Source organism: Phaethon aethereus, assembly GCF_964289735.1.
Source record: "Phaethon aethereus genome assembly, chromosome: 19".
Lineage (NCBI taxonomy): Eukaryota > Metazoa > Chordata > Aves > Phaethontiformes > Phaethontidae > Phaethon > Phaethon aethereus.
In genome coordinates this window covers 1983866-2010287 of record NC_138595.1, presented here as the reverse complement: position 1 = coordinate 2010287, position 26422 = coordinate 1983866, and the positions used below count along the sequence as shown (strand labels likewise).

The 26422-nt window shown below is 40.4% G+C and overlaps 1 protein-coding gene across 5 annotated transcripts in view; it reads right to left on the bottom strand.

The window, feature by feature from the left end:
- Nucleotides 1-2862: 2862 nt before the first annotated feature.
- SYNRG (synergin gamma) overlaps nt 2863-26422 on the bottom strand; it is a gene marked incomplete at both ends in the record, with an annotated part of 39988 nt that continues 16428 nt past the window's right edge. For 2 of the 5 annotated variants that reach the window (XM_082008561.1, XM_082008562.1), the window contains 12 exons: nt 2863-2994; nt 4003-4038; nt 4492-4602; nt 7433-7581; nt 7866-7962; nt 8696-8749; nt 9482-9645; nt 10002-10601; nt 19305-20255; nt 22720-22782; nt 22960-23078; nt 25575-25711. In XM_082008561.1, coding sequence (XP_081864687.1) covers nt 2863-2994; nt 4003-4038; nt 4492-4602; nt 7433-7581; nt 7866-7962; nt 8696-8749; nt 9482-9645; nt 10002-10601; nt 19305-20255; nt 22720-22782; nt 22960-23078; nt 25575-25711 — 2613 coding nt within the window. The remainder of the gene's footprint in view (nt 2995-4002; nt 4039-4491; nt 4603-7432; nt 7582-7865; nt 7963-8695; nt 8750-9481; nt 9646-10001; nt 10602-19304; nt 20256-22719; nt 22783-22959; nt 23079-25574; nt 25712-26422) is intronic. The other 3 variants (XM_082008565.1, XM_082008563.1, XM_082008564.1) reach the window with 3 other exon arrangements.

Sequence of the window (26422 nt, the reverse complement as noted above, 5' to 3'; positions counted from 1 at the left end):
CAAAAGATACAGGCAGAAAAGGGAGTTACATTTACGAAATTCAACGCGACCGAAGCGAGAGGCAGCGTGTCCGTTAGCCTGTACGCGAAGGAAGCAGGGGAACGCGGTCTGTTACAACGCACTGTAGAAAATACTGTAACCTTGGATACAGATTGCAAGGACACTGGGCTTTGGCTGGCAGCGTAATATCTGAGGAGATGCTGAACGCAACCGTGAGTCATTTTACTGACTAGGATGTGTGAGTGAGATGGCCCTCGTTGTGCAGCGCCTGTATCAGGGGTATCTACACGCAAAACATTTGGTATATTCCCATGACGTCAAGGTGTTCATTCCAGAAGAACGCTTTCTGCTTGCCATGAACACAGCCACACTGCCTGCTGCTTTCCCTTCTGTAGGGAGCAAGCAAGCAGAAGCGTCATACTTCAGTAAGCTCTGCTGCAATTATAATTGTAAATGTCGAGTCCTTATTTTTATGGGCCAAAAGACACACTTGGATACATCTTCGAGAGGGAACTTGCTTGCTTCACAAGTACATTAATAAGTACAAGAAAAACATCACCGAAAACTGCTTTTATGACAATATAGCTGGTATTGTATTTGAAATACTGGTTGCTTTAAGTTTCACATCGTGGCCTCTTTTGTTTGTGGCATTCTCTTTTAAATAGAAAAAAAAATCCTATCTAGCTAAGTGTTCAGGAACCGCGGTGGAAACCCACGCTAACAATAAACTCTCTTTTCCCAATATAGCATTTCATAAGCAACAGCCTTTGCGTCAGCCAGATACTCAAAACCACTTGAGAAGTCCCCTTGCTAGCAGCAAGACGAGGCGTTTGCTTGAGGCCAGATGATGCTTAAGTGCTTCTGTAATTCAGTATGCAAACGCCAGCGCTGGCTTACGTGCTGAGTAGACCCCACACCAACGGGAATACTTGCACTGGTGAGGTACACAGCAGCCCCTAATTACGATGGAAAACAATGTATGTGGTCAAAAGCTACGGTGCTGACTGCTGTAAGTATTTCACACCTAATAAATGAAACAGAGAGCAAGCAATGAGTGACTGCCCTTTTTTTGATAATTACTGGGCAACAGAAAGCAGGCAGTCACTGTCACACTATTGAAAATCTGCCCCTTGATTAGCCTGAGCTTGCGACTGGAGGCACAAGTTGCTTATTTTATGAATGAGCTAATTTCAGGCAGCAGGAAGAGTTATTTTAATTTGTGTAAATAAGGGGCCAGACACCTAGCACTCCTATTAGCAAAGATTCTTTCATTTGGTATAATTAATAGCTTAGTATAACTAAGGCTTTTTTTTTTTTAATACAAAGCATCATTTTTCCTCATTATAATTTCTATTTCAGCAAATAACCACTGGTCAGTGTCAGCCACTTATAATGGAGGCAAGATTAACTTGGAAAAACTGTTGATATCTTTGGAGCGGAGGGAGATTTTCTAGGGATCTGAGAAACTTAAAGAATTAAGAAGCAAGTTGTACCTGATGGATATGCACCCCACTCCATTCACTGCAGGCTGAGTAAGACTGTACACTGGTAAGGCTGTTCAAATAATGCCATGAAGCTCTCACTAGGCTTTAAATTCTGTGACTAGCACTAAAACCGATTGCACTGTCATCTGGATGCTGTATCTGAAGAGAGAATGAGGTGTGGCTATACAATTTTAGGTGTACGGGTAACATTTTGTGATGGCTTATTCTACTAACCTCCTTCTGTTGAGGTAGCTGTACCTACCATAAGCAACAAAACGGTGGCCTGCTTCAAAACACAGCCTGCTTGAGAAAAGCAAGTTTCAGTGTTAAATCACACCCTCCTGTAGCAGGAGCTAAGGGCCACCTTGAGCTGCCAGTTCTGAGTCAGAGAAACAGTTATTACCGATAGCACTAGACTGCACAAGTTATACGCAGGCATCCCATCAAGAAAAGCGTATTAACATACAAAAAAGGTAATATATGTATGGGAGCGGACACGCTGTATCAGTGGAGTCCAATTTTCAACAGTGGTGCAGCCACACAACTACCAAAGGGTGAGGTGCAACATAACACATCATATCATACCTGTAGTTCAGGACAAGTCCAGGGAAGGAGTTTTGTCTATATTTACAACTGAGTAGCAAAGACTACAAGTTTTACAATCCAGCTGTCTGTCCTAAAGAATCCAGATAGGATAGGGAAAATTTCAACAATTTTTCCAAGTCCTTATCCCCCAGCACTAACCAGCTATGCATAGGAATACAGTATAATTTACAATACAGAACAGTGGAAGTATAAATACACGATGGCTCTCTGCAGTCTCATTCCTTCTAAGTCAATAATGCATTTTGTCTTGAAAGTCGCTGTGACTCGTGCATTGTATGCATTGTAATAATGTAGCAGCAAATATTGAAAGAAAAATATCACGGTCCATATACCAAAACCACAAAAGTAAAGATTTGTTTGCAAATACGTACTTCAAGTATTTAAGTGGTCACTTCTATGCAAATCAGTCTAGCATTTCAGTTTTTCTTGGAAGCTAGGTACCGTCCTCTCTCAGAGATTTATGCACTTGGTTAGCAGGCTGGTTTGTTACAAAGACCAGCCCGCTTTCATCCTGAGAAAGACTGAAATGCCGCATTTTTTTGCCACACTACAATTTCTTCCCGTTATTTCTGAAACCCCAGCCGTTTCGAGTGAAATCCTTCATGAGCAATTTGTACGCGACAGCGGCTTTAACCCGTTACGGTACAAAAGTCAAAACAAAACGTTTCAAACACCAACCACACCTCAAGCCTTTCCACTTACCCTATCACACAGTTTACCCCAAGTGTCCTGAATTATTAGACCCGACGCTCCATCTCCAGCGCAACTGCTTTCAGAGCAGGTCTGGCAGAATGAGACCCGGGGGCTTGGGCTCCACACAGTTGATCCAGAAGTTTGCACAGCTCGCGTGGTATTGGTGCCCTCCATACGCCAGCTTAAAGTTATCCGTTTCTGAATTAAAGGCCTAAAATAACAAGAATTGAAACAAGCGTGACAGGCCCCTCTACTCCAGGAGCCAGAAACTAGAGTGGGAGAGGGATCTTGCACAGGTATTACCCCGGAATGGCACAGCATGGGAGGACCCTCGCACTCTGAACAGAGCACCCCGTAAGCAGTATTTTAGCCTGCAAAGTGTTTGCGGGGGGACGAGAACTCCAGCCATGCGCGCGCTGGCTGTCGCCGCTGTCTGAAAGGAGCCACCCGAGCGGCACGCTCCCCGATCGGACACCTGGCAACTGCCTCACCTTGTTTCCTGCATCTTCTGCCATGTACCCGTGCACGATAAATGCTTATTCTGCCAGCCAGTAAATAGCTACTGCATTTATTTCACTGGGGCGACTTTTGCTGTGATTTCGGCAGGTGCAATTCTCGTTATTAGTGTTATTTCAGGTTGAATTTGATCTACTTTCTTCTGTTAATTGAATCTGCTTTACAATAGGAGCTTCTGAACAGAGCGTGTGAAGCCGTGAACAAGCTTAGAACATCTCGGTATTTGTTGCTAGGAGATACTTTCCAATGCTTCACGGCTACCTATTTAAAAAAATATTCTAACCCTGCTCCCCACCACCCTGGGTTTCCTGCAGAGATTTCTAAAAATGCCACTGCCTGCTACGTATAGCCAAAAGTCAATATTTGTAGCAAAAACCACTCTACAGTTCCCCCTCTTCTGCACCAGACACACAGGCAGCTACAAATTCAGAAACTCACTGCAGTGAATTTCCTACCACACAACAGAAGGAGCACAAAACCAGAAAGCTATTCACAAGGTACGAGCATGCAGACAAGACAAAGGGGAGGCTCTAGAGTATGTTAGTCGATCAGAGTAAGTGTTACAGTCACAAAAAATGACTAGAAGAAAAGGATTCATGATTGGTACAACTGAGAATGACAGCTGAAAGCCAGTCAGCAGTTCAGCCTTCCACACTCAACTAAGAATGATTCTATAAAGAATATGTTTTTTACAGATTCATACTTTTCTAGGAAGCTCTTCCACAGGTTTCTCTTCTTTCTGAAATAACGTTGAAACCAAAAAGTCAGCAAAACTGCCGAGATACGTTAATTGGTTGGCATTACTCTGTACATATCCTGGGATTCCCTCCCAGCTCTGCTAATTGCAATAGTCCCCTCCTGGTGATCCTCAGAGATGCATCTCATAAAGAAAAGTTATAAAAAACTTTTTATTTTTTTAAAAAATATATATACCTTTTAAGTCTCAGTATCCCGATTTCTTCCCCATTATGAACAATTTAACTCAAGCCTTTATCCGCATCTGTCTCATACCCAAAGCCCAATGAGTACAGGACACTGACTATCTGAGTCCCATCTATAGGGCAGATTTTGCCTTCGCCACTTGCAGTTACAAATTATAGCCATTAATCTTTTTTAAATACACCCAAGGCCTAAGTGAAAGTCCAAACTGTAAATTAAAGATGAGTTTAAAAGTAGAGGCCATTATACTTACTTTACTTCTTGAATCCACATTTAGGAGGCACACTCCACAGGCAAGATCTTGGGCATTTTTAATCCCCGGACGCAGCATACAGGAAGAGAAATCCAGCGAGTTTTCATCTGGCTGAAGAAAAGAGACAATAAAACGTAGGCATTTTCAGCGACCGAAAAAGTTTCAGACATCATGATAAAAATTATCGGTCTGGTTGCTACCGAGCGCCACGGTATCACACCAGCAACGTGGCAGGGATGACGTACCACATCTTCCCACAGACTGATGTGTGATTTAATCAAAGCCATTAGTAGGTATTTGCAATCCTGCTACACGATCTCCATCAGCATTAATTTATAACGCTCAAGCTCTTGAAAAAGGGTTAGACTACAAAGGAAAGAATTGTTGAGTTCCACGTTCCCACATCAAAAGGGGAAGAAACTTCTGAGGAAAGAGCCCAGGCAGCGGCTGCGACATTTCAACTGCGGCGTGTCAGGAGCTGGACGCAGACAGTGGTATGCGACGACTATTTGTGCAGCTGCAAGGAAGCGAGCCGTCGGCCAGCACAGCTTTCGCCGGTCAGTATTTGAAGTGGTGTCTGTATCAGTGTTTGTTGTCCTGAATTCCCTGTTATTGCCTGGTCAAAAAAGGGCAGTTGTTATTCTTTCTGAAGGTTTTTTTTCCGAATCTAGAATATGGCACAGCAGTACAAAATGGGATGTTAAGGTTAACCAAACCATAGGAGAATCAAGGTCGGCAGCCATACGCCAGCTCAGGTTAAAGGGAGGCGAAGGATGGAAGAATAATCCTGCAAATACGTAATAAATTAATATACTCGCTTTTCCGGTACACGAGCTTACATTTCATCCACAAGATAAATGGTAATTTAAAACTTTGCGTAAGGCTGGTATAAAACTGTAGAAGTTTTTGCTTGAAGATAGTGCAAATAAAAACAATGACTAGAAATGCAAGAAGCTTAAAATAAGTGGTGGGACCATGGAACACATGTACTCTTAATCCACGCTCTAGGTATGCTGATCACACTCCCCCGCTGAATGGCTGGAGAATAATTGTAATCCTGAAAAAAAACCCTTTAAGTAGATCAATCAGATTAATAAAGGCACTCTCATATTTGTTTACCAAACGCATGAGTGAAGCAAATGAGAAGGTCATCCTGTAATTTGCAGTGAAAAACCCCAAGGCTGCGCATAAAATTACCTTGCAACAAAATCCTCTAAAAGATAAAATTAACCTTTCCAAGCACATGCCTCTGAGCTAGAATACTTCTCTCTACTTAACGGGCACTTCTGCATCATTTGGGATCCCGGAGTGCAGCACCGGGGGAAGAAGGTGACCCAGGTGAGAGGAGAAACAGCAAGGGGTGACTTTGAGAGCTACGGGAGTCCCTGTCTCTTAGGTAACTTCAGAGGTTGCTCTGTGTGCATAAGTCGTCACTATTTGCAGCTCCTAGTACGTTTAAAATTTATCTGGACCGCTGCAGCTCGGAGAACATGTGGCCAAACTTTGGCCTTTAAGGTAATCCCTGTAATCTTCCAAGGAAAAGCACTTTAAGAACTAAAATTTAATCCACTTGTTTGAATCAGGAGAGGATTCTGATAGCTTTTTAGATTGTTACTATCAACAATGCCAAAGTTCAAACAGATAAATACCAGTCTATCAACTTCATCTGCCAAGCAGTAAAATATTGAAAGTATAAATTTCATATTATGACAGGCTTTGTGCAAACAGGACATCACCAGAAATATCTGCCTGCCACCGCTGTTTGTACTGGAGAGGTTTAAGATGTGTAAAAGGTGTGTGAAAAGGGAGTCATCGTTTATAATACCTGTTTATAATACCGGGGAATGACAGTGAGCTGAAGATGGCTATTTCAAGCAGAAACCAAGTACTCTGGGCCTTCCTTATAAACAAGTGTTTATCAGGGAGCAAAAAATCTGCAGTGGCCATAGTTGCATTGCAAGAAGGAAGCCACAAATTAAAATGTTCGGTGGAAACATAACCACGGTAATGATCTACTTATCGATGCTTGATGTGATGTACTGATACTAACTAAGAGTTAAAGACTCCTTAGGGATATACTGAGTTAAAGGGATCCATTATGCAAGACGATAGCAAGCACCTACAGATGGATGATTCCCTAAAAATACGAGTTTTACCGTCGTTAAAGAAAGTAGTTTTGCACATTGTATTTTCTGCAACGTACACACACAAAGAAGTGCAAGACATTTAATGGCAAGGTGATTTTTTTTGCCTTCTAATTGTGTGTATTCTGTACCTGGTCCCAGTGTGCCCCTCTCCTTCCCCAGATCCTTTGCAGACCCTTCCCGTGAGATGCTCCTTCTCTTAAAGACCACCCCTCAGACAGCCCCCCACCATCCCTCCTTGTAATGCTGGCCCAGTTACGTAGAAAGCTCCCAAGCTCCTACCAGACTGTCTTGGAGCAATCGAGCTTTTTCTGGCAGTTCTATTCAGAGAAGGAAAAGCTAATTAGTCTGTAGCAGGAACCAAAACAAACTTCGGCATTTCCAAATGCAGAGAGAAAACAAAACAGTTTAAGTATTCTCGTGTTGCTACGTTGCGTGCTCCTGCACTGTGAGCATTAGAACTAATTGCAGGGATATTACAAAGACAAGGTAAGGCTGCACTATTCTGGCTTCAGAAAATGGCTTATTTAAATTTTACTAAATTTGCCTTACTGGAGAGGTCCACAGACACATAGGATATCATCTAAATCATTAAGACACTAAGTAAGATAACATCATGTTTGCATACAAATAATAGTTTTCTTACAGGAAGCTTTAAACTGGATATCACAAATGAGTCCATTTCCATTTTGAAAGAGAAAAGTACAAACTGTAAAGTTAAGCCACCCCGTGAAGTCACTTTACATATACTTACGACTTTTTTTTTTAGTAGAGACATAGCTTATTTTTGGTCTTACCGCTAAAGCAGCAAGTGACATGAAGCTTATTAGGTTGTTCCACACTTTATCAATATCCTTCAGCAGCTGCTGGAGTTTCTCACTACACACAGCCGTTGCTTTGATACCCAGTTCAACTCTCTTTGTCACTCTGTAGACCTCAACAACCCCTGTTGATAGAAAACACAGTGGAGGATTGCAGAGAATTTGCTGCAAGCACAGGTTCCTGAAACTTGAACTCAGAAATAGCACAAACCAGGCATGGTCACAAAAGGTGGTCCCGGACGGTTATTTCAAGGTAGCAGTTACATTCATTTAGCAGAAGAGTTGTTCATTATTTTGGTGCAGGCAAAGACTAAGCTAAAAATAATGCCATTTTGGAAAGAGTGGTTATATATTACTGTTTTTCAGAGGAGAATTTGCAGTGTAAGAGACATGGTACATTAAAACATACCTAGTAAATATTCCATGCCTTGAGCAGACTGGATGACTTCAGTGCAAACGGATGAACTACTTATCCCATTTAAGGTATCATTTGCTTTCTTTATAACCTGGCGGAAATGAATTTCATAAAATGGTGGTGTTACCGACCTTAAAATAATTACTACAAACAAGATTGTCCCCAACAGAAACTGTTACACCAAAAAGGAGGCAAAGCAAATAAGAAATAATTGCCATACTCCGTCACATGTTTTTATACATTCGTGCTGTAACTATAAGCAGATCAGGGGAGAAGTATGAACATTTAAAATCTTAACATATTCCCCCAAATATTTTCATTACCAAAATACTAGTTTTAAGAGTATGCGTTCACTGCTATCTTAGTTTAATAATCGCGTTCACGGTTTTGACTGTCTAACACTCAAATGCAAAGAAGAAATTTTAAGGAAAAGTAATCTGGCTGTGAAATATCTGACACCCATTCCCAGGAAATTAACGGCCCCTCCACACAGCACGTTCAACAAGCCCATCTCTCAAAAAGCACTGAAGAGCCAGGTGCTGGTGTCAAGCCCCCAACACCATGCCTTACTGGGCATCCAAACACACGCACACCAAATTAACTCATTAACTTGAAAATGTAGGCAAAACCCAAGCTAATCGCAAGTGACGGGGAGATTAGTATAGGATCTCTGACTGAGGAGGGAACGATTCTGCTGCGTGACAGCTTTTGGTTTAAAAATTGGGCTGATTCCCACCCTTTCTATGCCTGCACGGTCTTCAGCACTGAATGAGGTGGTACCTACGGGAAGGAGGAAAAGGTTTTGGAGGAGACTATACACTTACTTGCAGGGCACTCTCCAAGCACCTTTGCCATTCATATGCATACCTCTCACTTTCCTATTTGAAAGAAAAGGACAGTCTGAATCTTGTTCCTACACACATTTCCCTTTCTCCTATCACAACAGAGGTACAGTAGACAGGTATCTTAACAGACTATTTGCAAATTAGCTATGTAAACTTTTAACATACCTATTCCTAATTTCCCCCCTATTCTTTAAATATTCTCTTTGCTCCTGAACTCTAAAATTTGATTTCTGGGAGTTGGAATTAGTCTCAAAAGGAAGGACATATATGAATGGGTAAAAAGCTTGCATTGCACATACCTACTCCCAACACACTTGTTACAGGTCTGCTGTTATAGAAATGGGGATTAGCAGAATTTCACCTGAATCCTTTTACCACCTATTCTCAAGATGACCAGGAGAAATGACACAGCCAAAAAAGTTAAGCCATTTCCCAAAGCCAATGGTCTCAGTGCCAGAGCTGGGATGAGATTTAAGTCGTAATTAATTTCCAGTTGCAAGCTTAGACTGCAAGGTCAAGTGGTTCTGACTTTCAGACAACGGCATTTTTTTCCCCACTTCGTAAGATTTTAAAGACAGGAAAGAAGAAACCTCTTCTATGAGCAGTTTCCAGTCAAAACATCTAACGTTACCCAGATGCCGTCTTAGAATCATGTCCTAAATTCAAATAGCTCAATAGTCCCAAAGAGCTGGGATACAGAACACCCTTGATAGTGCACTGATGAAAGTCATTGCCAATTTACTTGTATTACAGATAATTCCTTACCTCAACTTCCCCAGTCAAGTCTTTGTATTTGTCTCTGATGACAGGCAAAGCAGGCTTCTCGCTTAGAGTATTTGAACGATCTCTAAATGGCTGTTCCAAAACTGGTAAAGGTGAAGAGTGACTTATTTCTCGGTCACCTAGGCTTAAGCTCCTTTTATGAGACCCTAAAAAATTAGGATATAAAGAAGGTAGTCTTTTACTCAGAAAGGCATGGACTATTTAAAATGAATAAAGTGGAAGCAAGGGATGCACCGCTACTCCAGAAGAACAAAGCCTTCTATTTACTCAGTGACTGGTGCAAATTTGCCCAGTTCCACAACTCTTACAATTTTTTGGCACAAAAATTCTTTTCTTCTAGAAAGAGACCTGCTCCAAACGCCACAGAAATCAATGAGAAGATTCAGCTTGTTTCCAGTAGCCTTTGGAACAATCCCAATTGGCTAATTTATAATTTGGTTAGAAAAATTAGCCTTTGATAAGCACCCGCATTATGGGCTTCCTCCACCCTCAGCGGTCTTACCTTGAACAGACAGGTCAAAAGTAGCCAGTTCACTCTTGATCATTTCTTCACTAGATTTCACCTTGCCTTGGGAAGTTGCCACCAAGAAGTCAAACTTGCTGATTTTTGGCTTTTCACTTTGGAATTCTCCAAAGTCATCTGTGGACTCTCTTCGCAGTTCAGAAGAGATACCACTAGCAAGGAAATCTGCCTCCTGGTTTGCGTCAGCTGCTGCTGCGTCCTGCGCTTCTGATGAAGGTCTTGCAAAATCACCAAAGTCTCTGATGTCATCGTCATTTGGACCGCTGGATATTGGTCCAGAGTCTTTAAAGTTTGCAAAGGCTGCAAAGGAAACATCCTGTAAAGCATCCTCACTGGAAAAGGTTGTCACTTTGGAAACTGTTGTCATGGTAATGTTTTCTGAACTGCCAAACAAGGTCTCCTTCTTCTGAAGAACAGAAGTAGCCGCGGAGGATCCACTTCCTGCAGACTGGACAAAGGAGGAGAACTTCTTGCCCTGATGAATGTCGTCTTTGTCAGACCAGTCATAGCTTGCCAGGCTGCTGACTGCAGACCCACTGTTACAGCTTCCAAATGGGGCACATTTTAAGTCATCTACATCTGAGAAAAACAAACCCCTACAATTAGAAGCTGAAGTTCAAATGTTAATAATCTCTCTGCACTGTATAAAAACAGTAGCAACTTGCTAAGAATCTTAAAGAACTGCAAGAACACACACAGCGCACTGTTGTTTCAGTGAGGCTTAAACTAGAGCTTGCACAAAAATAATCTGAAAAATACCTAAGCATTTAATACAAAAATTTCTCCATTCAGTAAATGTAAGCCTTGGCCCTTGAATATTGTCTCATATTTTAAGCTGGAAGTCACCACCCCACTTCGGGTGGTGAAGACACACTGAAGAAAATAAATGTTTCTAGGCAGTACAGACTGCACAGATCACCAGTTCGGTTTTCTGATGTTGGCTGCAGAATCTACGATCAAAATGTAAACATTAGCAACTCAAACATCTTATCGCATTATTTCATCTAATCAAAACCAACCACACAGGAGACGGGCTAACTTTTCTGTTCCCTCCAATAAAGTATTAATACACTTTAATTTTTATCCTTTGATACAGATAATGTATAAAAAGGTGCTGCAAGAATTGTTAAAAAATAGAAATCCTGTTTAAGCTTATCACAGTTCCTGCAGAGCCGCACAGCCGACTCCAAACTTACAGGGTCCAGGAATGACACGAATATCGCGACGATCGTGTTTTAGCTTTTACAGACTATTTATTCAGCTCGGTATAGAGAAAATCCAATCATTTTGCAGAAAGCTCCAAACATTTATACTCACCTGGCAATTATATGGGCCAATAGGTTCTTCTCGCGGGTGTGAGATACAGCCTTACAGCTTACACGAGCGCCAGCAAAGGAGCCTGCACAGTGACCAGGGTCTGCTGGGCTCCGTCCGCTACTCACTCAACCGATCTTTCACGTTTAGACTGAGATTGATCCACAGCGAAGGCACAGTCAGCCAGGGGCTGGGTACTTTTCATTAAAGCATTAAAAAAAAAAAAAAAAAAGCAGCGCCCTACTGTACTACATTTGACATTTGTTTTCCAGCACTAACAATTGTCAGCTCGGATTAGACATTCAGCCGCTGCTCAGTGCCTAGGGTCAAACGGTCTCGAGGTAAAGCAAACCCAACGCAGAAAATATACTCGCTTAGCGTCATTTTAACTGAGGCTCTTCTGACAAACATTATGGTCTTAACTGGCTGGCACGCAGCAGCTTGGTTTAATACAGCCGGGCTGAGAACAAGCCGACTTTCCAGCTGCCCTCTTTATTCCGTCTGGCCACACCAGCCTGACGATTAAGCCATTTTAACAAAACATTTCTGCCTTCATTTATTCATTTTACCGGAAGGGGAGAGCACGCTAGGCTTTAGGCTGCTTTCCAGGCATGACCCACATACATAGCTAATTAAAAAGTCCAACAAATATCCAGTTTAACGATGGAGTTTAATGGTCGCTACAAGCAAGCGGAGAGGCCCGTGGCACCGGGCGGGTGCGGCGCGGCAGCTACCGGATCCTCCGAAGGGATAGTCTTCCTGCCGCTGCCACGCTCGCACATGGCAGCGCCTCGGTCGCGATCGTTAGCACCCCGCGTGTGTACAGCGAGGTTTCAAAGTGCCGTTCGAATACTAAACTTGTAGAGCAAGCAGTTTACGGAAGGGTAAAGAGGCAAGAGATGAAATCACCTCCTTATGGCAAAACTGAATAGAAAGAAGGCTCCGAGGTGAAAAGGAGCTGACTTGCAAAGCATCAGTAATTTATCACAAGAAACCACACCTTGTGCTCTCAAACATACGGTTTTGTTTAAAGAAGCTAAATGAAAGCTTCGCTAGCATTAAAGAGAGCGCCAGAATAACCTACAAAATGTTAGCCAACTGTAATTAATCCTGGGATCTTGAAAATACCACAGTGTACTAGGCAACCTCTTTTTTTTTTTTTTTTCCCCTCTAAATTGTGTTGACTCCAAAACCCAGCAAAGATTTAAGCACTGCTATTGTTTCGGTGTTCACCAGGAAATGAAAAGAAAGTGATGATCCTACTGTGAAGACCTGCACAGTCTATTGTGAATGATTTCTTTGATAACTGCTAAGAGTGTGAAAACACATCCTGAAGGACCAGGTCAGTGTCCTCCTCCTGATCTGATCCTGGCTCAGGACCAGGCAAGATCAGCAGCAGGCTTCGGTGGGAATCCTGAACTCCCCATGCTTCGCCCACAATCAATAGGTCATGGCAAGGAAGGCAGAACAATATATTAATTATTCACAAACTAAGATTCAAGATTCTCTGCGTGAATTCATGCGGACATGAAACCCACCTGCATAGGTGTAAAAACCGAGATGAAATGTAATAGTTCAATTCTACACATTTTATTTATTTGGATAGGAGTACTCTGGTGAATAAGCTTTCCTAAAAGTACTATACTACAGGAAAAATACGGTGTTCAGAGACAAAGTGGTTACAGCTACAGCAGTCCCAAAACAGTTTATTGAAAAGTATGAAAAATAAGAATGTATGCGTAACTGTCCATAATCCAAGGCAAACCGGCTTTTATAAGAATTTTTATTCTAGTGCAAAAACCCCAACATTTTGCTGTGCCATGCACTGTCTTTCATAGAATCATTCTCCACAGGTTAGATGCTTTTGAATAGAGGTAGTAAAATCATAACCTTTGTCTAGCTGTGGCAAAACTAAAGGCTTATCTGAGCTCTGAGCACATTTGCTGCATAATGAAGAGAGGAGCTTTTTCCCCCTGACAGGTAGCAGAGCAACTTGCCGCCAGTCTAATAAGCGAAGAAGCAGTTTACATGTGAAAAGCGCTTCTTGGTTGACCCCAGAGAACCCTTCGTGATGTGGGTATCTTTATTATTGGCAAAGAAATTGTTTTATTAAGCAGTGTTAAGAACTGCTCCACCAACAGCCTTTTTCTTAAAGACCACAGATACGTGTAATGAATAAAAAAGCTCCAGTTACAATGCTGCAGTTCTAACCTCTGATGTAATAAAAGCTTCATTTTGCTGGTACGGCAATTCAAAATTTAAGATGCATGTGTATCTGTAATATTTTTTGCAAAGCAGGAGATGATTAAGTGGAAAAAAATGAATTACTTCTAACTAAGCATCACACTTGGCAAAGACAGATGCTCTTGCAGCTACCGCCATTTCCTCCTGGAAGAGACTTTTACTACGAACAGAATCTGAACTGATGAGAAGCATCAAATTTTATCCAAAAAAATGGGCAAAACCTAAATCCATTCAAAACTACGAAAATGCTTTGTTTGGGGGATACGCAACCTGGTTTTGTAAGGTTAAAAGTGATTTCCTAGGTACCATTTTTTGGAGAGCATACAGCACATTCCCTGTTGAAGCAGGGCAAATCTTGAACTGATCATGTGTTAGGAATCCTATAATCCCACCTCAAGAGATACATCAATAGATTTCAGTGAGCTATTTTCACCGCAAAACAGTATTCCGTAGTAATCTCAATAGCAATTCCGTGGTGCCTTTCAGAAATGACACGAGATTTGAGTTTAGTTTTGTTATAAAAATCCAAAAGCTCTTACTCCCAACAGAGTGAAAGCCACATGCCGTTGGCACCGTCAGCTTCGCACTGGTGCGACCACGAGCACACCCCAGATTAAATACACTGGCTATCGATTCTCAAATCGCTTCTAGATGGGGGCAGGGTGGGAAGGGTGCGTGCGTGTCTGTAAAAATCAAAGTCAGATCCATTCAAACATCACGTAACCACGCTTTTTTTTCCTTACAAATATTTTCTAGTGTACCAAGAATGGAAACGGTGATCTTCACAGTGTCATGCTGGTGCGCAGTAAGTTTCCGAAAGCTTTAGAAACCAAACCCATTTTGTATTTCCTCCAAAGCAAAAGGTTTTAAATATTTACCATTTACTTTCCCTCCATTTTGAGCTACCAAAACCATAGTCCAACCTGCCTGATCATCACCTGGGGACAGCTACAGCTATACAAACCAGCCACGCAGCTGCCGGAGAAAGGCAAAGCAATAGCTGCCAAGGAAGGTACAGCAGAACACTGACAGAAGATGAAATACAGTTAAAACACCGTTTCCCAGTGTTATCTCATCTACAGAAAAACTTGACATCCTTCATTTGAGCCAACTATAACAATTTATTTCGGCTAACAAGGATTAAGTAATGGCTGGAGGCAATTTACAAGCTGGAGCATTCGATGTCAACAGTTTAATCATTTAAGGAAAGCCCTTGGCAGCATTGGTGATATTCTAAAGAAAACTGAAAAAGACAGTTCAGAAGATTGTAATATACTTAGTGATTTTAACCAACATAGGAGACTTTCAAGTTCTTACATTTCAGTTTAGATTCAATTCTGATGGATAAATGTACCTCGTGTCACTTTTTGGTTGGAAGGGTGATGCAGGTGGTAGCTAGTTCTGTTCCTAGTGGAGCAGCATCAGCGCCCCAAAACCAGAGCTGCTACCCTGGGAACATCACCAGCAGCCTGAGCAAGAAGTCCAGAGACTGGACAGGGACAGGCACCACCTCCTCATCACTTCCAGTGGGGCTTCACCCAAAAAAGGTGAAACTGGAAGAATACAGAGGCTTGTACATACGGCTATCTGTGTCATGCCTATCAGCGGTCAGAAAAATCCAGAGCCCGTTTCTCAGCTGGTGAATTCTGGAACAGTGTCAGTGACAAAGGAGTTACTCCACTCTCCTTTCGCTGAAGATGGCAGTACCTAGCCCTGCTAAGGTGGAAACCATCAAGAATGCTGACTGTAAGATAAATTAAAATGAAGGAAAAAGGAGAGAAAAGCCTTCAAACCTTGGGGAATTAAAGAAGTTGCTCATTATTTTTTAATTATCATGACAAGTCACGTTTCACAGCAGAATGAAGACCTCCTGAGCTTGCACTGGAAGCAGAGAGGGCTCAGCTCAGTCCTGCAGAAGCCGAGGGCTTCGGCTCCTCTTGGAAGGCGTTCAGAAAACATGTACACGCCCTCCGTTGTTAGAGGCCTTCGCAGGATAAGTAAGCGTTAAGTTCTTCTATTTGCAGAATTGCATTAAATGAGAGCAAGTGAGTGAATTTGACTGTCAAGTCTGGACAAAAATGTAATAAAGTAGAGAGTCATGAACATTACTCTCCCTCCTCCAGGTATGATTAACTGAACAAATACTAATAGCACAAGCCCTGCAGAATTAAGTCTCTCAGGTTTATGTTCAAGCCTCAAGTTTAAAAAGCTTTAGGGCTAGGCATAACCTACTGTCTCTCCAGAATGAGAGGGGGGTGTTGTTTTAGTTGTTTTTCCTCTTAAAGTCACTCAAGATTGGTGTAAAGAAGAAAAAAAAAAAACAAAACATATTCTGGTTTCTGGTCTGGTTTTTGTTCTTGTGGCAAGGAACTACTCAGTTTGTGCTGGTGTAACACTCTAACTTTATTCCACATCTCAATTATTTTTAGCTTTTTACCTTGTCTGCTAATTTGACGTTAATTCCAAACTGTTAGTGGCCCAGGATTTAGAAGAATTCAAAGTGAGGTAATTACGTGACACAAATTTGCAGCTCTCATTCGTGTTTGAAAGCTTCAATATTTAGTAAGCCAGGAGTTCCCAAACAGAAAAAGGAAGCAGGGCCCTTTACTTTAGGGCATCGATTAACTCACTCTAGATTAGCTAAATAAATACCAGAACACGGTTTAATGGGCTCCTACTCATAAAGGCCTAGATAGCAACACATTTTCCAGTTGGTCCCCTTCACAAAGGCACATCATGACCTCGGCCGGCAGCAGGAAAATCCAGCGGAGACGACAACGGGGTAGAGAAAACAGTATTTGTCTTGAGTCTGAACTACCACCGTACCCTCAAAATCAACTCACAGAAACAACCCTGCCATCCACACGTTTCCTCTATTCAATCCCTCTCAAAAACGGCTCTTTTGAAAAATAGTATTTAGCCTGATAGGTAAAGTTTCAGAAGCGCACAGGGAGCGAGGTCAAAGTGTTGGAAGAGGAGAAGGAAGCTCACCCACACGCTGCTCTGCAAGAGAAAGGCACCCGCCAGCTTAAGGGGATACTATAACTTTAAACTTTGTATTTTTCAGGAGAAAAAAAATACATTGCTGGTTTGCAACAAATCACACGCATCCCCACATTTTCAAAATATGCCAAGAGAGTATTTATTAACACAGCAGGACTTACAGGTCACAAAAGATAGTGATACATAGGAGCTCGTAAGGGCGTTATCAGAATAAAGCATGCAGGTCAATACTTGCAGGAGAGAGATACCAAAGCAGATCTGAGAAGGCACATTCACACAGGAAATGTTTAGTTGAAATTAGACATTAGAAAAGCAGCAAAAAACCTGAAGTGGATTAAAATATACAGAGATTTCCAATAATGCCAAAGAAAAAGGTACTTTACAGATTTGTAAGTGCAGCAAATGGATAACCCTTTGAGAATACCCGGGTGAGGGTACGCTCCCGCTGCAACAGTCGGCAGGATGCAGAACAAATTAGGTTCATACAACATGACTTGGTGCTAATTAAAATGCTTTCATCTTGGAGTGAAATGTAAATTTGGTTTAAAATAAGCAGCCTGGTTGAAACTAACAGCATGCAGCCCGTGCTCAAAGGGTTACACGAAGTAAATCCAAGAGAAATCAGGCAACATTAGTATAATCTACCTTCCACACAAAGAATTATAGCAAAGTTTAAAGAGACAGTATCCCCTTTGGAAGAGAGCAAAACTGAAAACCTTTCTTCCCTCAGAGACCACAGGCTGTCGTATGGGAAGCAACTCAACGATTTCTTTCTAATTCCCAGCGTAAGTAACCTACCTGCCCATACCTGGAAGCTATGCAATGTGAAATCTCAATAGCCAGAGGATATATCAGAAAAGTCAAATCATTTATCAGCACCTCTGTCCCACTGCTGTTTCACTGGAGATGCTACACGGTGCTTGCAAACATACTGTTCCCCGTGCCTGGTCTCCCATTTCTCAGCAGTGAGGATGACAAAGGGATACTGTCCCTTTTTGACATTAGATTTACAGATCGAAGAAAATTAAGAGGGGAAAAAAAAAAATTTGCTTTTTAACCTTATGTAAACTGAAAAAAAGGACTTGAACATCAGCAGTTCATAGCTTGAAATGCATCAAACACACATAAAGGAACACATGAGCACAGAAGTATTCGTAACGGATCATCCAGAGCACGCTCCGCTACGAAATCCGAACAGAGTTAAATGGAGTAAAACTCCCTGTGGAAAAACATCTAGCTTGGCACCATAGGAGAATACAGACTAGTTTAAGTTTAATAAAAATAGCTTCTAATTAATACTTCAGAGTTCAAAAGTTTAGCAACAAGCACATGATCGGCTAACCCCTTTAAACAAACCAAAAAAGTCTTTCCTGCCACAAATGGCAATTATTAATCACTGATTTCTGTGGCAAAAGCTCACATCCTGTAGAAGAACTACATAAGTCAAACTACCACCAAAAGAGGCTAGAAAAATATTAGGAAAAAGTGCTTTCAAAACCAAAGTAAACATTCAAGAATACACTGTAGGTGCTATGTTTTTGACAGCTCGCTCAACTTGGAATTTTACCAAGCAGTAATATGAAAATTAAATGTCTTTGCTAATAAATTATTCCTGATATTTTGTACCCTGTTATAGAGTATCTTCCATGTCAAAGTTGCCAACTTAATTCTCTCCCCTACTTAAAAATATCATATAATGCAAAATTACAGTACTGTATATTTTCTCTACCCATATCTGCAAAAACGGAAGAAATATTTCATATGGAAATAACCAATTCTTGCAGTAACAGCTTTTACATTTACAGTTTATATGCTCCCCCCTGTTCAGAAAAGCCTTTGACTGCATAATACTTGTCGCTAGAACACAGTAATGGTTCCCGTATTATTGAAGGCCACAGAACATTTAACTACATCTTATCTTCCTATGTACATATGAAAAGAAAAAGCAGGACACTTGGGAAATTTGTTTTATGATATGCGATCAGATCGGAGATGGTCAATTCACTCTCAGGAGTACTTTCATAAAGGGAAATTAAAGAAGGTGAAAGCCCGATAAGGATAAAGTAGAAGTCCCATGGTTTTAAATTTAGGTCCAAGAGTTACCACTCATGAGACTAGCATTTACAGACCCTTAGCACAATTATTCCCACGAGGGTTTTAACTCTAAGAAGTGTATGCAATACTTCTACTTGCAGTCCTGCAAAACACTGGCTACACAGATTAAGCCCCACTGTAACGGGAATATACTAGCACTGTTGATTAGACAGCTTCTCATTAACAGCACAAATTAGTGGTCTGCCTACCCTTTTAGAAGCGCAGAGCGGGTTAAGTCCCCAAGCCAAACGCTTTGTTGAAACCAAGAGATTAAAGTGAGACACTCTGCCATTCATCTTGCCAATATAAATGGAGTGACATTGTTTGCATTAGAAAATTTTCCACTTGAATCCCTTATGTGACAATAGCTAGCAGGTACCAGTAATATGATGTTGGCAAATCTCAAAAATAAACTGGCATGGAGTTCAAACTGTTCAATCTATTTATAGTCTTCTAAGACAAACAAAATAAACACTGCCCTGCTAAGGGGCTGTTGGCTAGCGGGGGCACAGATTTAGAAGTCTTTCACTACTGAAAGACTAGTGCATAATACTGTAATTTAGCACACAGAAGAACACCGAAATCTCCATCACCTATGTTACCAGAGCAATCTAACCAGTTCCTCACCTGCTGCGGGTGGATGCTGGCCACTAACTGTTGGCAAATCCAAAGAGCTATCAGACATGACATGCTTAAGATCTCCTCCCACATCAGCCAGTTTCATGTCAAACTGAACAGACAACGCGTCTTCAGAATCCTCCTTGCCGACACTGCTGCCACCAATAGAAGGGAGATCCAGAGACTTCACCGAAGCAGAATCTTCTTTGGCCTGCTTGAAAGCTGCGACTTTGTCCACCAGGGACTTATCCACGCTGTTGCACGTGGACGAAAACTTGTTAGAGTGAAAGTCAGCAAAATCATCATCGCTCTTCACTGAGGAAAGCGCGTTGTCTTTCGCCTCCTCAAAGCCTGCTCCAGAGCCTTCCAGAGAAAGCTGTTTGAAGATATCATATTTGGTGGGCGTAGCAGCGGTGGCAGAACTCTGCCCACTCTTCACCGTGCTGGCAGATGCGCCAGACTGAGGAACAAGACCGGCCTCTAGCTTAAGTGCATTGCATTTGTCATCTGTTTTTTGTTCAGAAAATCCACTGCTACTGTTGAAAGCCATAAAATCTGCAAAGTCATCTTGTCCACTGGCTGATGCACAATTAGAAAATTCCCCAAAAAGGTTGAACTCTCCAAAGTCATCAGCTAAGCTTGAACTTTTGCTGGGTGTTGGTTGGGCAGTGGTGGATGGAAGGGGTGGTGGAGGAAAGGAGCCCGATTTTGATGTATTAAATGCAGGTGGAAAGGACGGCTGCTTGTTTTCTCCAGTAGAGGAAAAGAGATCCAAGTCTGCTAGATTCAAAGAGGTCTTTGCTTGTGTTTGCTGTTTTGACTGAACAGGCAGAGAAGGGAAGGACGTAGGGAAAGTTTTGTCTTTTGTAGGTGGCTCTAATGGTGAGATACTGTCAGCGGTTTTAAAATCTGTGAAACCATCATCGGTTCCTGCAGGCTTGAATTCTGCAAGGTTATCTCCTGAGAATAAAAACAACAAAAAAACAATATTAAGACACTGCAGTGACAACAAATACGTCATACTCACACCATGCAAGCAAGCAAATTATTTCATGCAATGTCAGAAGTTTTTATGCAAACTATTTAAATTAAGACCTCAGGATGCACATAGAACTGCAAACTCAACTTCTACAAACCACACAAGTTTCAAGGTCAGCAATTCTAATATTCACTAATATCCATTCCAGCAAACAATAAAGTTTTTCAAATGGCCTCAAAGTCAAATGGCCTTAAATTCCCTTTATACTGAGTTAATATCAAAACAAACCATGACCGATAGATTCAAAAGGTGCTGTCTCATTCAGCTTCTACCTAAGTTCTTTTTCCCACCTCATACTTTAGATATTTGCCAAGCAATGGATGTAATCTTGAATTTCAATTATACCAATACAGTATTTGCCTTCTTACAGAAGCTGTTCTCCCCCTCCCTCCCTTCAAAATATTTCCTAAATACGGTTTATACATGGGGCGTCAGCAGCGGGTTGAGACAAAAGCAACCCTGCTGCTAAGCTGAAAGGGGACGTAGTAGAGACCAACTGGACTTGCCCGGTGGCTGAAGGTACTCTCCAAAGAATTTCACTTGAAGGAAGGCAGCCAGCCAACAAGCCTATCCAACTGGGCATAATGGGGAACACAACGGGTGGAAGAGACAAAGCACCAAACAGAAAAGAATGCAAGGCAGTGATCCTAATGTGGTGTTTTAGAGCATCTTAAAGCTCTCGTTTTAAACTATCATGTTTTCCTCCCGTCAGGTTCACCTAAACATACAAAAGGGTTAAGTGACCTGAACTTCAGTAAATGTAGTAACTGGGGCGTCTTCTAGCTTCTGCTAGGACTGATTACAGTTTTACTAGGAAGCTTGGAGATAGACTTTCACATGAAAGTCAGCATAATTAAGAAGATGTGCAGATCTCTAGTTCAACTGCATACTGAATGTAAGATAGTACTATGTAAGGATTATAATTTAAATGTGATTAAACATTAGGTAACAAGGTTTTCATTGAATTTACATTAAATATTTTGGTGTACTAATTTTGTAAGTTTCTTCCTGTTCATACACAATTATTTTTTCATAAAGCAATTTTTTCTGAACATGAAAAATGTTGAGTTGTTTAACCCATTCACCAGCGTATACATACTTAGATTACTTGTAATTTTAAAGTTTTGATGCATACTTTAAGGCAAGTGTCCAATAAACAGATTTTGTTCTATTTTAGAAGTCCACTATTAACATTTAACTCTGAAGCTACCAGTGTCATACTTTAAATTAGTTTAACCAAGATTTACAAGAATACTCTTTATAATGATAGTACAGAACCACGATTATACCTGACATTATTCCATTCTCCCTCCCCTCCAAATCAAGTAACTTGGCCAGCAACAATACAAATATTCGTGAAATTGCTATCCATGGATCAAAACTAAAAACATCACAGCAAACTAAACTTACTGATGAATTGAAAACTTTTCCATTAGAAATGTAAGCTGGTGAAAGGGTTAAGAGTGGTCAGACCCGGAGAGCAGGCAAATATAGTAATTTTCTATATTTTCGAACATGTACAGAAAGAGATAAAATGTTATTTCATTTCATTGCAGGTATTTAATCCTGAAGAGATACTGAGCATGAAAACATCACAAAACATTACAGGAGTTTCGGAAAATCAGTGTCTGAAAAAAAGAATTCCATCTTTGAAAAAATAAGGAGTAAATTCAGGCAAGTAGTTTTATTCTAGAATCTGAAGTTGTCTTCTAATAATGAAACAAAATGCTGGGTATAACATAACTCGGAGGAAGTCAGGTTAAGTTAGTAGTATGTTTATCTTCTGATCTGTCTGCCAACAATATACGAACATTTTTCCTCCATCTGATTAAAAAGATGAGATTATCACTTATATTGCATAAATGAGTTAGATATAGATGGTTCTGGAAAAGGCTTAGGGAGACTCTGCTTTTGTAGTTACAGAGATGTTGCACCTCAGGTGCCATCTAGGTTTTACTTTTCCCAATCAAAACCAGTTAAACACAAATTTCAAAATAAGTGATCAGATTTATTCTTAGGGCACCAGAGACCACGAAAAGTTTAAACTCTGCCCTAATAATGAAAAAAGTTGCAATTTTGTCCAGAAGCGTCTTATTCTGTCTTCTAAGCATACGTGACTCCTTAGTTAAAATGAACAAATTCCAGCCATATTCTTATTATAAAATAAAACTCAGAAGCATCCAAAAGAGATGCCAACTGTCTAGAAATACAATTTGGAGATTGTTCCAATAGCATATTGCACTATTTTTTCAGGATACTTCCTGCTAAGTTGTTTAGAGGAGTGGAAGCACTACAATTCTAGAATTCTAGCAATGGAAATTCTGCAGCTCAAAAATAATAAACATGAAAACATGTTAAAACAGCACCAAAAACCATACTGCTTACCTAAGTATTTGCTCTCTGATGGTTGTTCTAATTCACGGAAAGCACTATACTTGTCTCCACAATCTGGTGAATATGAGAAAATGAATACATTTGCATAAAGATAGTAGGAATTCATATAATAAATTTTATATTGCCATAATTGCTCTGATTTTAAAATATTAGCATTTTATCAATGCAAAAACCAAGATATATGAAATATTGCCATAAATTGCTCATAGCAGTTGTGTATTTTCCCTTTACCTCCAAAAGTAGCTGTACTTTCAGAAGGCTTCTCAGCTGCGATTCCTTTAAACACAGCATACTTATCAGTTGATGAGATTGTCTTATTACCTGGGAGTGGCATTAGTAAAGAAGGAACACTAAAAACAAAAGAGATAAAAGCAAAAGTTCCTTAATTTATCCATAAGAAACTACATTTCCAGGTTTTATTTAAAGGAGCTTCTTACTATGACTACACAATTTGGATCACTAAACCTAAGCTTGAACCCTAAAGAGTTCTTTATCAAGAACCTGATGTAAACTACCTCAATATCTTTTAAGAATAAGAGCATGTAAACAGACAGCCGGGTAACTGATGGGTGAATTCTCATTTTATCTCACCTAATCATATTTCTTTAGGCAAGAAGTCAATTTTCATCCTTCTTGATTTTAATTAGTACTAAAACATGAACAAAACACTCCACAACTTTACACCACAGGACGACTTAGCCCAGGAGACAATAAGCACGCAGACATACCCCAGGAATCACTGCTGTTCAGTTTATCACTTTGCCCAGGGCAGCGTTAAGGACAATTCTCCCTGATAAAACTAGATATAGTAAAGAGTTAAAACTGCATGAGATTTTGCCAGCTCCACACTTTTAGCTTATCTACTTCTGATTATATTTCATTACATATTGCAAAATTAAGAGAATAAAGTGGAACCACTGTTCAAAAGGAAGGAAGTGATAACTTTGAATTTCTGTCGGTGCACATCAGGGAGTTTAGGTAGCTATCTAATCAGCAAAATAAGGATTAGCCCACAGTTACACAAGCGAATCTTTTTGCACGTAAACACACTCTATACAGTAAAAGTGCCATAATAACCTATCACCATGTTAGCAACTGCTGTAAGATTTAGAAGACATTCTGCGAGAGCTTTGCTTGCCCTCCGCACAAGCCCCCTTATCAGACCTTGGCAGCTCTACAGAACAACTTCCTTTACATACGAATGATGCATTTTACCTCTAGTTTATGTCATTCAATACTATGCACACTGAAATAGTGAATGAATTTTTATGGCGTTCTTTGGCCTGAAGCAAGAATCTTTCCAGAGCCATTTAAATCTCCTTATCAGCAGCCTACAAGCAACATACAAACCTAGCACTTACACACACGTGCTAATGACGGTGTGATGCTTGCAGACAGACAGTGCAATGTCAAAAAAAATATAGCTTATGGTAATATAATTAAATTTCACATCACTGCAAAACAGGCTGTTAGATATGCAATCTTGGCAAATGCAATGGTTAATCATCTGTACTCTACAGATGGGGTTTTTTTAAATAAAGCTCCATAAGCAATTAGATTATAGCTCATTGTAACATTCTGCTCAAAACCGAACGCTTTTACAACTGAATAAAGAGAATTGCTGCAGTGAAAAAGAAAGATAATTTTTTTTTTTTTATGATCCCCTACTTCCCATTGTGGAATTCACAAACAATGTTTCTGTTAAAACCTTCAGTAACAGAATAGCCTTAATTGCAAAATGACGTCTAACACAAATTAAGGTGTACTTAAAATAGGGCATCTTCAGATGCATGTGGCATTGATTGACATCAGCAAAATTAAATTTCTTACATAGAATGCCTTTAGGCATGGTGTAACAGAACAATTTGGTTTAGTATCGCCATTTGACGTCACTGTGGAGGAAGCAACTGGTAATCACTGCTTACCTAGAAAACCCTAGTTCTATCTGCAACTAAGAACAGCCAGTTCAATACACAGAAAACTTTTATGTCTACAATTAGACACCTGGGAGGTACATAAAAGTTTGCCACGTGCGGTAAAAGGAAACAACACTGAAATTTTGTCATCACAGGACTTTGAAAGATTAATTGTAAACTCTCAAAGGGAGTAAACATGCTTACTTATTTTGTTATACAAAATTTGCCTGACCCGGAATTACATTTTGGCAGTCTCCCAAATGAAAAGCCAAGATTGCTCAAGTCTGAATGAGATTTCAAATGAGATTTATAGTCAGTTATCGGAAGTTTAAGTACTGTCCAGAGAAACAGCAGAAACAACAAAAACCCTGTGCACTAGAGTTCTCAGTCATTTAAGAATACAATGTCGTGCTCTTTGCATGAATTTTAGGGCCCATATTCAGGGCCTGAAGAAAGACCTTGGTGTCAGCTAATGGTTTCTATCAACTCCAACAAATATGGGGTCATACTTTTAACGGAAGCACACAGCACTAGATGCAGATCTCCTCTGTCCCAGTGTATTCTTTCTGAATAGCTTCATGTAAGATTTTCACCTGAATGCACAGTATGAAGTAACTTTCAATTGCCTGTGCAGTACTATAAACACTTGAAAACCTATTCCCATGCCTTGTAAATACGATTTACCTCAGCATGATGAGGTAAGAATTTAGAATGCTAAAGAACGGCCAACCACCTATGGCACATCAAATGTCATTTTTGATTCAGAAAGCCTAATTGTAGTTGTAACAACCTTCAAAAGAAACTGCCAGAGTAGAAGTCAGGTGACAGAAGAAAATTACAGGCTAGAAAGCTACCCACAAAAGAGGAAAACATTTCATTTCTCAAGAGAGTTCTAAAATACTGAAGGCGTGGAAATCAAAGACCTGCTACCTGCTCCGGTGCTGTGAACTGGCTGCCTTGGAGGAGCCAGCTACATCCCCTTGGAAATCAGTGAAAGAGTCATCTAGTGAGCCAGACTTTGAAGCATCTTGAAACTCCTGGAAGTCATCATCTTCTGGTTTGACTACCTGAATTACAAACAACATGTGAATTGCTATGCTGTTGTCTTTTCAAGTTGTCATATAGCATGAAAGCGGTTCAGAGTAGCGTGACTGACTTAAGAGGGGAAAAAAAAAAAAAGGCAAAAGGAAGAAAAAACCTTTCAACATTAGCATGCAAAGTTAGCATGGTGAGTGTTTCCACTTTGCCTGCACTTCACCCAAATCAAAATACACACAAGATGTACAGGATTGCAAGTAGGATGCATGAAGAACAGGTGACTAAGGAACTCTACTCCTTTTACATTAATGTATTATTGATCATAGCCATGTAATCTTTTAATACAGGACAACTATGAATAATTTAAATCAATCAATAATTTAAAATCAATACACACAGCAAAAGCATCAGAAGAAATGTTTTCCAAAGAAGGATGAACTATATTTGCAAACAGCAAAATTTGTCACCCACATGATTTACACTGTTGTAAGTCAAAGGTTTTCATAGTTCTCAGCTTCTCTTGAAAACTCTGACTTACTTTACCAGCTAACAGAGTCTGCTGTGTAGTTTAACCTAAAATTCCACTTTATGTGCATTACAAAATTCTAACTACAACTAAAATCCTCTTTCAATGCAGTTAGTTCGTAACGGAAAGCACTTTTGTACCTCTTCTAATGCCACCAGAAAGAAACGGAAAAAATAAAAGAACATCCTTAGTGGTAAGACTTCATGTTTTTGGA